We start from the raw sequence: 14,466 nt of genomic DNA, 5'->3' as shown, positions 1-14,466 counted from the left end.
TTTACAAAACTGTGCACAAATGTAACTTTACTTTGAATAAAGCTTTTAGAAAACTCTACAACAATCAGATTTACAACTTTTTTTACTGCAATTTATGTAATTTATTTTCCTTATGGCTGCAGTGTCGTTAAATAAAATTAAAATGAAAAATATAAAAAATTGCTTTTAGTACTTGACAAAGTTGAAAAATAGAAATCTTAATGTATATTTTAAATATAAATAATACATTTTAAGTTACAAAAGCTGAAAAACTAAAATAAAAATAAAGCTAAATAGAAATAAAAAACAAATCTAATTAATGTTAATACAGTTTACAAAAGCACATAACAGAATGACCAAAACTAAAATTTAATTAAAAAAAACTAAAAATAGAAAAGCTAATTCAAAATTAGTAACGAATGCTATCTTAAAATGTTTTGTAATAAAATACTAAAATAATAGTTTATGGAAAAAAAACTTTTACATTCTTTAAAAAAAAAAGTTTTTAACTTTTATTTACTTTTACGAAAAAACTTCATAAATAATCAAACAAATAAATATAAATTATAAATAAGTCTAGACACATTGAGATATTGAGAATTTGGGGGTCAGAATGTGCTTATTTGTCATTATAATAACAATGCAAAAATCTTTAATGATCCTAAAAACGTTTTTGGATAAACATTTAATCAAAATTAAAATGGAAAACAAAAGTTGTCTGTTGATGCACCATAGTCACTGATCTGTTAATTAGTAAACCAGATTCTAGACATACATTTGGACTGCTGTTTAATTTCCCTTTTAGCCTTTATTTTTGGACCTAAAATGTCACGTTTGTTCACATAACGGTTCTTCTCTCTTCCAGGCCAATACGATTCTTCCTCACTCTCACAGTCATCATCTGCACTGTCTGCCCACGCTAATCAACATGGCTGCTTCCTTTGACATCTCTCAGGAGAAACGGCTGTGAGTGCAACAACGTGAACACACACACACACACACACACACACACACACACACAAACAACAGTCCGAAAGCATGTGTCAAACAATGTTTTCCACTATCACTGTCTTGTGTTTTCCAGGCGTGCCAGTGCAGCCGTGAACCACCTAAAGCGTTTCCACGAAAAGAAACGTCGTGGCCCCAAACCTTACAGTCTTTACCTGGACCACATCCTGCGCAGGACGTCCAACTCCACTCACAAGAGAGAGCAGCACCAGCGTCCACAGAAGGACATCTATATTATGAAGGTACACACTACATCATGGCTCTGTCTGAGATGAATCTCAAAACACCTGTCAAGTACATGTCCAGATCATTTCACCCCAAAATCAGAGAATTTTTTTTTTTGATTTTGCTCTAAGAAAATGTTGCCTAATTTAGGACCATTAAGATTTTTTGAGTTGTCACATTTCCTTCACTCAACTCTGATTACTGTAATGTAAGAAAAGATGATATTTGTGACCCTGGACCACAAAACCAGTCATAAGGGTCAATTTTTTCTGAATAAATAAGCTTTCCATTGATGTATGGTTTATTAGGATAGGACAATATTTGGCCGAGATACAGCTGAAAATCTGGAATCTGAGGGTGCAAAAAAAAAAAAAAAATCTAAATATTGAGAAAATCGCCTTTAAAGTTGTCCAAATGAAGTTCTTAGCAATGCATATTACTAATCAAAAATTAAGTTTTGATATATTTACGGTAGGAAATTTACAAAATGTCTTCATGGAACATAATCTTTACTTAATGTCCTAATGATTTTTGGCATAAAAGAAAATCTATAATTTTGACCCATACAGTGTATTTTTGGCTATTGCTCCAAATATACCCCAGCGACTTAAGACTGGTTTTGTGGTCCAGGCTCACATTTAAATTGTAAAGTACTTACACATCATTGTTGCATTTGTTGTTCTACCTTGGATTTGTCCTGAGTTTGGGATGTGATATGTTTCTATCAAATTGGCCCGTTGTTTATATAGATAAATTTAATAAAATATGACACAGCAGAAGTTTCTGAGTTGTTTGTGTGGTGTAGGACACTGAAGAGGCGCTGATGATGAACTTGAGGGACAGTCAGGTCCTCAATCACAAACAGAACCTGGGCTGGAACTGGATTCTGATCATCACTATACTGAAGGTAAACGAGGAACGGCCCCAATTCACTCTTCCTGCCATGTTTGGATAGAATACTAGCATAATGCTTACTACATACTGAACAATATTCTGTCTAGTGCCTACTATTTTTGAAAAACAGTATGTGAAAAAATATTAAAAATAGAAATATCCAAAAATATTAAGCAGCCCTGCTGTTTTCAACATTGAAAATAATAAATGTTTCTTGAGCAGCTAATCAGCATATTAGATTGATTTCTGAAGGATCATGTGACACTGAAGACTGGAGTAATGATGCAGCCTTGGTGCGCATAAGGGACTTCTTAAAGGAGCGTTAAAGAAATCTTACTCTGTTGTTTTTCCTTTCTAGTGGCCAAATGTGAACCTCAGAAACAACAAGGACGAGCAGATGCATAAGTAAGACCAGCGTGTGGTGACCTATCTTTAACATCATGTGCTACATTTTCTTGAAGCACTAAGCACAAACTACATCTCTACTGTATGTGTTTGTTTGTATGTAGGTTTGTAAGGAGGTTGCTGTATTTCTATAAGCCCAGCAGTAAGCTGTACTCGGCTCTGGAGCTGGATCACGCCAAAGCCAGACAGCTGACGGTAGCAGGTTGCCAGTTCAACCAGTTCCTCTTGGATTCGGAGGATGTGAGAAATGAAGACCTTTTGAGCCTTTGTTAAATTACTCCATAAGAGACACAGCAGCAATTAACTTGGTTAATGTTCGTCCAATTTTTGTAGGACGGTCAGGCATATTTAGAGGAGCTTGTGAAGGATATCGTCCAGTGGCTCATTTCCTCTTCTGGGCTTAACTCTGAACGCAGTCTCCATAGCAACGGCCTCCTCAGTACCCTCAGTCAGCACTACTTCCTGTTTCTGGGTACTCTGTCTGCACAGCCAGCTGGAGTCAAATTGCTGGAGAAATGTGGCGTTTTCCAGTGGTGAGAACACACTATTTATATAAACTTTATTATTTTGGCTATATGAGAAAGTACTGATAATAACACAATAAATTTGACACAAATAGACCATTTTCACATACTGCAATGACGATTTCCACAGTTATTAACATTGGAAATTTTAGAGAAGGTATTTATATTTTCATTTTTGACATTAAATTACAGAAAGTAGTCAGTGTTTGTAATACAACGGCTGAGAGAGTAAAGGCAAATTTGACATCTTTCTGTCTTTACATTTAGTCATTTAGCAGATGCTTTTATCCAAAACGACTTACAAATGAGGACTATGGAAGCAATCAAAAATCAACAAAAGAGCAATGATATGCAAGTGCTATATCAAGTCTCAGCTTAATGCAGTACACGCTAGTTTTATTATTTTTTATTTAATAAATAAAAAAGAAAACAGAATAGAAAAAGAATAGAGCAAGCTAGCGGTAGAGGCCTTTTTTGCTTTTGTTAATTATATAATAAATAAAAAGAAAACAGATAGAATACAAAAAGATTAGAAAAGTTTTTTTTTGTTTGTTTTTTAAAGAAAATAAGCAGTAAATTAATAGAGTGCAAGTCTAATATATATATTTTTTTAAATTTAAGAATAGAATTAGAATATTCTGTCTGTCTTCTGATCAATGTTATCAATCTCTCAATATTTTATCTCTTTTTTTGGAACGTTAGAAGAAGTATATCATGGAAAAATGTACTTATTTATTTGTTTATGTATTTATTTATATACAGGGTTTCCACGGGGTCTTAATTTTAAAATTTAGTTTTATCAAATTTAAGGCCTTAAAAAGTCTTAAATTGTACAAGAAAATCTTATTTATGATTTCAAGAGGTCTTAAATTTGGGGACGGAAAAACCAGAATCGCAATATGGCTGAATGTGACGATTAAACTTCAAAAGGCTATGATTTCATGAAATAAACATGAGCGCTGCAAGTTCAAAGTCAGGTGCTGCGCTTACTTCCTTTACCGGGAAAACAGTTATATTTGTGCCAAACGCAACACCTGCTGGCAGACATAGGTTAAACTAGTGCGCGTACGAGTGCCTTCTTTCACTGCATGATTCAGTCTATTAAAATGCATTTAGAACGATCACATAATTTAAGATATGGGGGCAGAAAATGTATAGCCTGTATCATTTCATATAGTTAATATCACACGAAGAGTGCTGTTTTTTTTCTCCAAAAGTCGGCATGATTACAAATGTGACATTGACTTTATGCAACCGTTCAATAAACAAGAAGTTAATTTTAAGAGACTTACATTTTAGACACCATATTTCCTGCTTTTGCTCTATTTCTCCAACAAAAATCCTTTAATTGTGCTCTAGTCAAATGCACTCAAACCACTGTTGCCTGTAATATCTTAACTAGGCAAATCATAAACCCCTTTTTAGACAAGTACCATCCTATGTCATAAAATATTTTAATAAGTCTGAATTTGTGATCACAGGTTTAATAAAAACATATTTTAAGTTTATAATTATCACTCCGCATGTCCAGTTATTCAAACAACAAACAAATACAAGAGCAAAGAACATTTACATCATCAAAGAACATTATCACTGACTTCAGTTTAGCACGTGTAAGCACTCAAAAAAAAAAAAAAAAGCTCCAGTTATATCAGTGATGCTGTCTGCCGTGTATGATGAATTAATCTCTTATTTACATGGCATGTACATCTGCATTTTGTAGTTTCTGATGAGAGAATTCGCCAGAGTGCAGGATTCAGACACTGATTAAAACACCAGCGTTTCAGCATAACTCATCTGAACGCTTGCATGACTGGCCATTGAGTTCATAGAATCAAGAGAATCTTGTGTGATTAGTTAAAATGCAAAATGCTGTGAAAACTAAGAAAGAAATATGATGCACTATTTGCAGATCTAAATTGAATGCTGCAATAGACACTTCATTTCATTTTCACTTTATTCGCGACACATTCGCCGCATATGTTTAAGTCATAAGTTTACATACACCCCTAATTCATGTTATTTAATTTATATAATAATTTTATTGATAATAATTGTTTAAATCAATATAATAATTAATACTTTTGACTTATCCATTTTCTTAAAAAGAGTTTAAAGGCTGAAATGTAAAATTTATAATTTTATAAAAGTTTTTGTGAAAACTTGTATCTGAATTGTAAATTATGAAATAAACTTGGTAATTTTACAGTTTAATATTGCATTAATTTTATTTGTGCAGGTCTTAAGAAGTCTTAAATTTGAGCTTAAAAGTCCTGCAGAAACCTTGTAGATATTTATTACCCCTATAGAATTTTACCCAACTGTGGTGACTTGGACTTCTGAGAATCCAGAAATGTGAAAAGGGTTGAAAAACTGCATTAAAATAAATGCAAAAAAGGGGGCATTTGTCCAGGCATGGTACCACAGTAGCAGTGTGATTAACTGTGTTTGGTTTTGATTTGTTTCGTGCAGTTTGTTGAGCTTGTGCTCAATGAAAAACCAGGATCACCTGCTGAAACTAACGGTGTCTACTCTGGACTACAGTAGAGATGGACTCGCACGAGTCATTCTGTCCAAGATCCTCACAGCAGCCACTGATGTAAGATCAAACTAAAGGCATTTCTGTGATTTGAGCAGGGTTGATATAGTGAAGTGAAGTGAAGTGACATACTGCCAAGTATGGTGACCCATACTCGGAATTCGTGCTCTGCATTTAACCCATCCATAGTGCACACACACACACACACACTGTGAACACACACCCGGAGCAGTGGGCAGCCATTTATGCTGCGGCGCCCGGGGAGCAGTTGGGGTTCCGGTGCCTTGCTCAAGGGCACCTCAGTCGTGGTATTGAGGGTGGAGAGAACGCTGGACATTCACTCCCTCCACCTACAATTCCTGCCGGCCCGAGACTCGAACCCGCAACCTTTGGATTACGAGCCTGACTCTCAAACCATTAGGCCACGACTTCCCTTGACATATAGTTTACCAAGTCTAAAACTATTAACTGTATATTAGATTTTTTTTAAGGATCTCTGTTGGATTTTAGTTTGATTCTCTCTGTTTGTCCTGTTACAGAACAATTTTTACTTTGCTTATAGATACTTCTATATTTGTAAAAAATGTAAATTGCCTTATTTTCATATTTCCAACTTACCTTTTAAACACAACAAAATAATGCACATGTAATATGCAAAGATGTTTTGTTGATGCTACAATAATTTACCATTCATTAATGTTCAGTAATTTTACAATTGCTTAATTATTTGCGAATATGTATTTGAATTGTATTCGAACAATTAAATCGAACTTACCTTTTAATATGCATGTAATATGTTAAGATGTTTGTTGATGCTGCAGTAATCTGCATTTCATTAATGTTCAGTAATAAAACAAACAAGATTTAAGGTTTTTTTGTATGGTAGATAACTAATATCTATCCTATAAGATTCTTGTAAAAACCTTTTCAAGTGGTTCCTACTGTATATTTGAATATAGCGATCTCAGATGAACTTCCTAGTGATTCTCCCTGTTTGTCTGGTTTCAGAACTGCCGTCTGTACGCCACCAAACACCTGCGTGTGCTGCTGCGCGCTAACGTTGAGTTCTTCAGTAACTGGGGGATGGAGTTGCTAGTCACGCAGCTGCATGACCACAACAAAACCATCTCCATGGAGGCGCTGGACATCCTGGATGAAGCCTGTGAAGAGAAGGTAATCAGCATCGCCGCTACAGGAAGTTAATGATGCAGTGCAGATCATTAGTTCATGTAGTTTCAGATAGGAATATGTATGATGGATGTCTAAATATTTAAGTAATGATATGCTAAGTATTAAATAATGTACTTTGTTAATTTAATAAAATATTACCCATGATGCTGATTGGTTTGTATCGGTTAAATGTGTTTCTTATAGCAACTCTAATGCTCTTTATTTCTGCTGTGTTATATCACACCAGGCCAGCCTGCACGCTCTGATCCACATGAAACCTGCTCTGTCTCACCTGGGAGAGAAGGGCCTATTGCTGCTGTTGAGGTAAAACAGGTCTTGGTTTTCAGTTTAAGTATGTTTACTACATAAATGTATTGCTTAAAAATAAACTGTTTAGCTAGTTTCACGAACTGGAGTTTGTGAGTGACCTGCAAGAGCGTTTATGAGTTGATAAAATGCTAACAATTAAATAAATCATAAATCATAAAAATCATAATGTTGAATGAAAATAATTAAAAAAATGAAACAATCAAAATCAAACACTTAATAAAAATATGAAATGTATATAATTTTTTTTTTACCTCCATTTCATGTGACTATTAACCAACATAAGAGAAGCAAATAAATATTTGAGGTCAAAGAGGTTCAGCTGAAAATAAAAGTTTGGGAATCTCTGAGCTAGTTTTTATTTCTGGCCAACACTATACTGCATTACACGTAATTATTCCTTACTTTGCTTTTGATACAATTAGGTCCTAAAGTAAGCATTTCTATGTGGCTGTGTGATATTTAAAACATTTTAAGTTGAATATTCAGCAAAAATAACTCTTGTTATATGCATTCATTATATATTCTGTTATTGTGATATAGAATTGTCATTGTATTTTGGTCATACTGCATGCCAATAAAAATTTTTTGTCCGTGGTATAAAATTAGTAGTGCTGTCAAATGATTAATCGCATCCAAAGTAAAAGTTTTTGTTTGCATAATATATGTATGTGTGCTGTGTATATTTATTATGTGTATATACAAATACACACATATGTATATATTTCAGAAAAAATATGGTCTGTTTAGATATTAAATATATTTATTTATAATATAAATTGTATGAATATAAACATAGACATGTAAATATTTTCAAGATATATAGTGTGTGTGTGTATTTATATATACATAATAAATACACACACGTATATTATGTACCAAAACATTTATTTTGGATGCAATTAATCGTTTGACAGCACTAAAAATAAGCTCATAAGTGGTTGTACTCCTCATCTGCTAAAAGAATAAATATGTGTTAAATGTCTCTCTGCTCTCCTCTGTAGGTTCCTGTCCATCCCAAAAGGCTTCTCTTTCCTCAATGAAAGAGGCTATGTCAGCAAACAGCTGGAAAAATGGCAGAAGGTGAAAGCAACAATCCACTGACTCTCTCTCAGCCTGTGGTTTTACACCTGTGTCTGTTTGTTCCTCTTGAATACAGATGTATTGAGCCGTGTGTGTTTTTGCAGGAGTATAATCTAAAGTATGTGGACATGATTGAGGAGCTGTTGAATGAAGCTCTCACAACATACCGCAAACCTGTCGACGGAGACAACTACGTCCGCCGCAGCAACCAAAGGTCTTAGCACTCCTGTAAAGGGCTTCTAAATGAAGCTAAAGTAACACTGTTATGAATATGTATAAACAGGATGTATACTTTTTTAATCAAAGCATTTATCTTGTAGGTTACAGAGGCCAAATGTGTTTCTCCCTGTGCATTTATATGGGCAGCTGGTTCATGATAAAACCGGCTGCCTGCTGCTGGAAGCTCAGGTACCCAGTTACACTTGCGCTGCTTGCTGTGGCTGAATAGCATTGTTTGTTTTTGTGCACTTATGTGTTATTTGTGTGTGTGTTAGGGTATTATCCCAGATCTCAGCTACACAGTCCGATCTCCAGTGTTGGATAAATGGGAAGGCATTAAACAGCTGAAGGCAGCGCTATGGGCTCTGGTCAGTAATGCTTTATGCATACGTTTTGTATTAGGATCTCCTTGAATGTCTCTGGTGTCATTGTATGCAAGTTTTAAAATTTGTCATTTTTAAATATTTCAGGGCAATATTGGCAGCTCAAACTGGGGTCTGAACCTCCTACAAGAGGAGAACGTGATTCCAGATATTATTGCTCTGGCTCAGCACTGTGAGGTTCTGTCCATACGTGGGTAAGACTGCCTAATATAGGAACATATTTGGTTATTTACAACATTTGATGCCCGACATTTGATTACACATGCTAGCATGCTAGCAAGAAGCCAATACATAACATAGTGTCATCCAATATATAGTGCCTTCCAAAAATATTGGAACAGTGAAGACAAAATTGCTCTGTTGGCTGTGGCATCAAGACATTTACAAATATGATTAAAAGATGAATATGAGACAAAACTACAGAATGTCACATTTTATTATTGGGTGATTCAACACAGATGTTTTACCAGCTAAGAAGTTCAGCACTTTTAGAGTTTCATCCCTCTATCTGATGTGAGCATAAGTATTGGAACAGTTGCCTCACAGCTCTTTCTAAGTGATCAGCTGTGTCCTGTTGCATTAATTCTTCAGATATTTAAAGCAGGAAATGTGTCGTATCCGTTATATCTATTACTTCTGCATTCTGAATCTTGCATTCGATGATGACACACAAACCAGGATGAAGACGAGGGAGCTAGCAATTTGGATGCTAAAAGAAAAGAGGAAGTCAGTTAGAGCTCTAGCAAAAACAAAGAGCATGGAGAAATCAAGAGTTTGGAAACCACCAGCAACCAACAACGAGCTGATCGGCTGAGAAAACAGCAGTAGTTGATGACAGAAAAATCATAAAAGCTGTGAAAATGAACCCTAAAAGACGTGTCTGTAAAATCACCATCAACTTCCAGAAAGCTGGGGTGATGCTCTGACAATCTACTGTCCTCAGGAGACTTTGACACAGAATTACAGATGCTACACAGCAAGATGCAAACCTCTGACCAGCACCAAAAATAGAAAGCCAAGATTAGAGTTTGCAAAAAAGGTGAGCCAGAAGATTTTTGGAACTGTGTTTATGGACCGATGAGACAAAGATGAACCTTTATCTAAGTGATGGGAAAGCAAAAATGTGGAGAAAAAAAGGGAACTGCAATGATCCCAAGCATACAGCCTCATCTGTAAAGCATGGTGGAGGTGGTGTCATGGCATGGGCATGCATGGCTGTCTCTGGAACAGGCCCTCTCAACTTTACTGATGACTTAATGTATGATGACAGTAGCAGAATGAATTTGGAAGAGTACAAAACCATCTTGCCTACCAATATTCAAGAAAATGCCACCAGATTCATTGGGAAGTGCTTCATATTGCATCAGGACAATGACCCAAAACACCCTGCCAGTTCAGTCAAGGGATTTATAAGGGCAAAGAAATGGCAAGTCTTAGATTGCCCAAATCAATCTCCAGATTTAAATCCGATCTGGTGATGTCTATGGGTCACAGACTCACTGCTGTGATTGTGTGCAAGGGATCTGCAACTAAATAATAGCTTTTAATCTTTTATATCTGCCTTATGTTCAGCTGTCCCAATACTTATGCTCACATCAATGAATGAACCCTAAAAGTGCTGTTCTTTTTATTTGGTAAAACATGTATGTGTTGAAACGGCTAATAATAAAATGTGACATTCTGTAGTATTGTCTCATATTCATCTTTTAATCATATTTGCAAATGTCTTGACTCCACAGCCAACAGAGCAATTTTGTCTTTACTGTAATACTCATGGAGAGCACTGTATATTCATTCTGTACGACCCAAGATGACAAGACTGTATGATGAGGAATGATGCTGAAAATTCAACTTTGCATCACAGGAATAAAAAACATTTTAAAATATATTCAAATAGAAGTTGTTGTTTTTTTAATTGTAATAGTATTTCACAGTTTTACAGTGTTTTCACTGTATAATTAATCAAATAAATGCAGCCTTGGTAAGGATAGGAGACCTTTCAGAAACAAAAAATATTGTACCAACCCCGGTAGTTTTTAACAAAAAAAAAAAAAGTCTCATCTCAAGTGGATGATTTAGAAATTGTAAGTCAAATAGCAACTTTTTTTGCCCTGTCCACAGCTCTTTGTTCATATTTTACAACCATCCAATTAAACCTTCCTCCTTTTTGTTTTGACACTCTCACTCTAACTTAAAGGAACACTCCACTTTTTTTGGAAATAGGCTCATTTTACACCTCCCCTAGAGTTGAGATTGAGTTTTAGACTATAAGACTATGAGAGTCTATGATAGACTATGTTCCTAACCTTATCGGCCTAGAAAATCGCAAAATTTTAATTTTTCATCGGTCTTAGTACACGATATAACTACAGAAGAGTCAAGCTTTAAATGGGAAATTTATCGAAACTCTTTGGCCATTTTTGATGACCAAATGCTAATGGTCTAATCCAATTCAATGATTTATGCTAAGCTAAGCTAAAAGTGCTACCGCCAGACCCGGAGATCGGCTGAAAACTCAACTGTTTAACTCTAGGGGAGTTGTAAAATGAGCCTATTTCCAAAAAAAGTGGAGTGTTCCTTTAAATAACAGTAGGGCAAATAGCATTGAAATAACCTTGCATCATATATCCAGTAAGTAACCAGCAGTGCTGTCTGTGCAGTACGTGTGTGTATGTGCTGGGGGTGATCAGCCGCACGCGGCAGGGAAGTGATGTGCTGAAGGCTTTGGGATGGGACTCCGTTCGGCACAGCCGCAGACAGCAGTGGCCCGTCGTCCCAGATGAAGTGGATGCTCCTCTGCCCAGCGAACTGTCATCTGTGCCCAGCACGCTCAGCCTCAACTCCGAGTCCACCAGCTCACGCCACAACAGCGAGAGTGAAAGTCAGCCCAGTGAGTCAATGCACGTGCTTAACATATTAACATGAAATTTTTTCTTGATCTGTTTTTCCCCTTGTTTGCAAGTAAAATATCTAAAGTGAACTAGATAGATTTATTTTTTAGAGCTGTTGCATTATTATTTAGAGAATCTATCGTCAATTACACTTATTATTTTTCTTCTTTTTAAATTCACTAAATATGCCAATGGAGTAAGATAAAAAAAAAATACTCTTTCAAGATTAATTATCTGAAAATGTTTTTAAGTATTTTTTTTAAGAAACAAAAGCAATTTGTCCTAGAGGCAACAATATTTATAATATACTATAAAACTCATAATAAACTTGATTTGGATGCAAGCTAGAGAGCTGTTTTTAGATTATATACTGATTATTTTTTGCAGTGTGTTTACTTTTTTGTGCATAATTTAATTGATTTTCATTGTTCTGCTGATTGTAATCAGTATTATTTTAGTGTTACTTAAATTAGATTTTTTATATTTTCAGTGTTAATTTTAATTTTAGGTTTAGTAATTGTTATATGCTTTTTAATGTTTTTTTAATACTTTTTTTAGTTTTAGTTTTACTAATTTTAGCACTTCAGCTGAAAGCTTTTCATCTAATATGTTTAATTTTATTTCAGCTTTAGTTCACTTGAGACCATTTTTAGTAGTTTTAGTTAAAAACATGCACGCAAACAAATGTATGCGTAAGTAGTCATAGCAATTTGTTGTTTTGCATTTTACATCCATTGTAATATTTTACGTCTCACTTAGGTTTGTATTTCATGGACGATGATCGTGAGGGTTTGGACATGTATGAGGACTCTTCTCTCGGTATACACACAAAAACTTCAAAGGACAGAAGCCCCTTCAACATCCTGACCCCTTCGCATCTCCGAACCCGCTTTCTGAACTCCCTGTCTCTGCCCAGCAAGAAGGGACGGAGCCCAAGTGACACTAAAGGCACGACAAATGTGGGAAAATCTCCCGAGGAGCTCCGGCTCATGCTGCGCAATCGGACCATAACAGAGCCCTCAAACTACTCTCCAGGCCACTCTGGGCAGAGCGAGGTCTTTTATAATGGCAGTCGCATGCCTCGCAGCCCAACGGTCAGCCTCGAAACTTCGTTTGTGGGTATAAAAGCACTAGCAGAGCCGTATGGCACTGAGGGATGCTCTGATTTGGAAGGCAGAGGTCAACATAAGGCTGTGACCCCGGGAGACGGTCAGAGGGAGCGGAGTAGCAGGGAGCGTTTGACCTGCGACGGTGCGTCCGTACTGCCCGGCGGCGGCACGTTTAAGAGCCGCAGTCATAGCTTCAACACAGATACGACCACCAGTGGCATCAGCTCCATGAGCTCCTCCCCCTCCCGAGAGCCCGCCTCCTCCATCGCCATGGACACGGACTGCGTCAGCCTCAACACGGTGGTCAGCGCCAAAACTGTGAAAATGCAACACTCGCTCAGTCCTCAGTCCAACCACAACCACAACCACATCCTGTTGTCCAAGTCTAATTCCACCTCGCTGGTTCCTCCTGGGTCGGCGCACACGCTGCCGCGCAGGGCACAGTCACTGAAGTCGCCCTCTGTGGCCACCATCAAGAGCCTGGTGGACTGCAGCTACATCTACACGAGCCCACGTGACGCATTGGGATACGCCACACTGAAACGCCTGCAGCAGCAGAGGATCCACCCGTCTCTCTCCCACAGTGAAGCTCTGGCGTCTCCCGCTAAAGACGTGCTGTTTACCGATACCATCACCATGAAAACACGCAGCCTCGACTCTCGGCTCACGCCACGCAGGTATACAGAATTTATTTCTGCTTTTTCATCTTTCATTTAACTAATAAACTACTCGTTTTTTTTACAACCCAAATTCTGGAAATGTTGGGACGTTAAATTTGAATAAAATGAAAACTCAAAGACTTTCAAATCACATGAGCCAATATTTTATTCACAATAGAACATAGAGAACATAAATGTTTAAACAGGAATTTTACACTTTTATGCACTAAATGAGCTAATTTCAAATTTGATGCCTGCTACAGGTCTCAAAATAGTTGGGACGGGGGAATGTTTACCATGGTGTAGCATCTCTTCTTTTCAAAACGGTCATCTGGGCATTGAGGTTATGAGTTTCTGGAGTTTTGGTGTTGGAATTTGGTCCCATTCTTGCCTGATACAGGTTTCCAGCAGCTGAAGAGTTTGTGGTCGTCTTTGACGTAGTTTTCGTTTAATGATGCGCCAAATGTTCTCTATAGATCTGGACTGCAGGCAGGCCAATTCAGTACCCGGACTCTTCTACTACTTTTCTATAATGGAAGGAAGCGGAGACGCATCGTCCATCTTTTTTTACGTTATCTGTTTTTTATGGTAGCAGGCATCAAATTTGAAATGAGCTCATTTAGTGGATAAAAGTGTAAAATTTCTCTGTTTAAACATCTATGTTCTATTGTGAATAAAATATTGGATCATGTGATTTGAAAGTCTCTTAGTTTTCATTTTATTCAAATTTAACGTCCCAACATTTCCGGAATTCGGGTTGTATTATTACTGTGTGTATGTATATATGTGTGTGTGTGTATAAAACAGTACCTAAAGACCATAGTAATAGTTTTTTACTTGCTTTATTATGATTAAATTGTAACTGATATTTATAGTAAAAAATTACGCTACTATACATTCGATATTTAATAATGATAGTTAATGATAATGAAATTGTAATGATAATTATGCTTAAAAAAATGACTGAACTGTATATTAATTTATTAACTACAATTATGAGAATCTAAAATGTAGCATTAAGATTAATCAATAAATTTAAAAAATAATGTGT

At 36.3% G+C, this 14,466-nt stretch overlaps 1 protein-coding gene across 2 annotated transcripts in view; it reads left to right on the top strand.

Moving 5' to 3' along the window:
* The window catches only part of LOC306870400 (rapamycin-insensitive companion of mTOR-like), a gene marked incomplete at its 5' end in the record, with an annotated part of 40,881 nt that overhangs the window by 12,980 nt on the left and 13,435 nt on the right, over positions 1-14,466 (top strand). For both annotated transcript variants that reach the window (XR_013784253.1, XM_079417639.1), the window contains 16 exons: positions 845-945; positions 1,064-1,229; positions 2,018-2,119; positions 2,465-2,511; positions 2,616-2,751; positions 2,845-3,044; positions 5,508-5,634; positions 6,583-6,747; positions 6,992-7,068; positions 8,076-8,154; positions 8,259-8,368; positions 8,475-8,562; positions 8,649-8,741; positions 8,844-8,950; positions 11,417-11,646; positions 12,407-13,433. Coding sequence is in view for 1 of the 2 variants with exons in the window: in XM_079417639.1 (XP_079273765.1) it covers positions 845-945; positions 1,064-1,229; positions 2,018-2,119; positions 2,465-2,511; positions 2,616-2,751; positions 2,845-3,044; positions 5,508-5,634; positions 6,583-6,747; positions 6,992-7,068; positions 8,076-8,154; positions 8,259-8,368; positions 8,475-8,562; positions 8,649-8,741; positions 8,844-8,950; positions 11,417-11,646; positions 12,407-13,433 (2,855 nt within the window). The remainder of the gene's footprint in view (positions 1-844; positions 946-1,063; positions 1,230-2,017; positions 2,120-2,464; positions 2,512-2,615; positions 2,752-2,844; positions 3,045-5,507; positions 5,635-6,582; positions 6,748-6,991; positions 7,069-8,075; positions 8,155-8,258; positions 8,369-8,474; positions 8,563-8,648; positions 8,742-8,843; positions 8,951-11,416; positions 11,647-12,406; positions 13,434-14,466) is intronic.

This window comes from Barbus barbus, assembly GCF_936440315.1.
Source record: "Barbus barbus genome assembly, chromosome: 5".
Taxonomy (NCBI): domain Eukaryota; kingdom Metazoa; phylum Chordata; class Actinopteri; order Cypriniformes; family Cyprinidae; genus Barbus; species Barbus barbus.
This window is presented reverse-complemented; position numbering and strand designations above follow the sequence as displayed.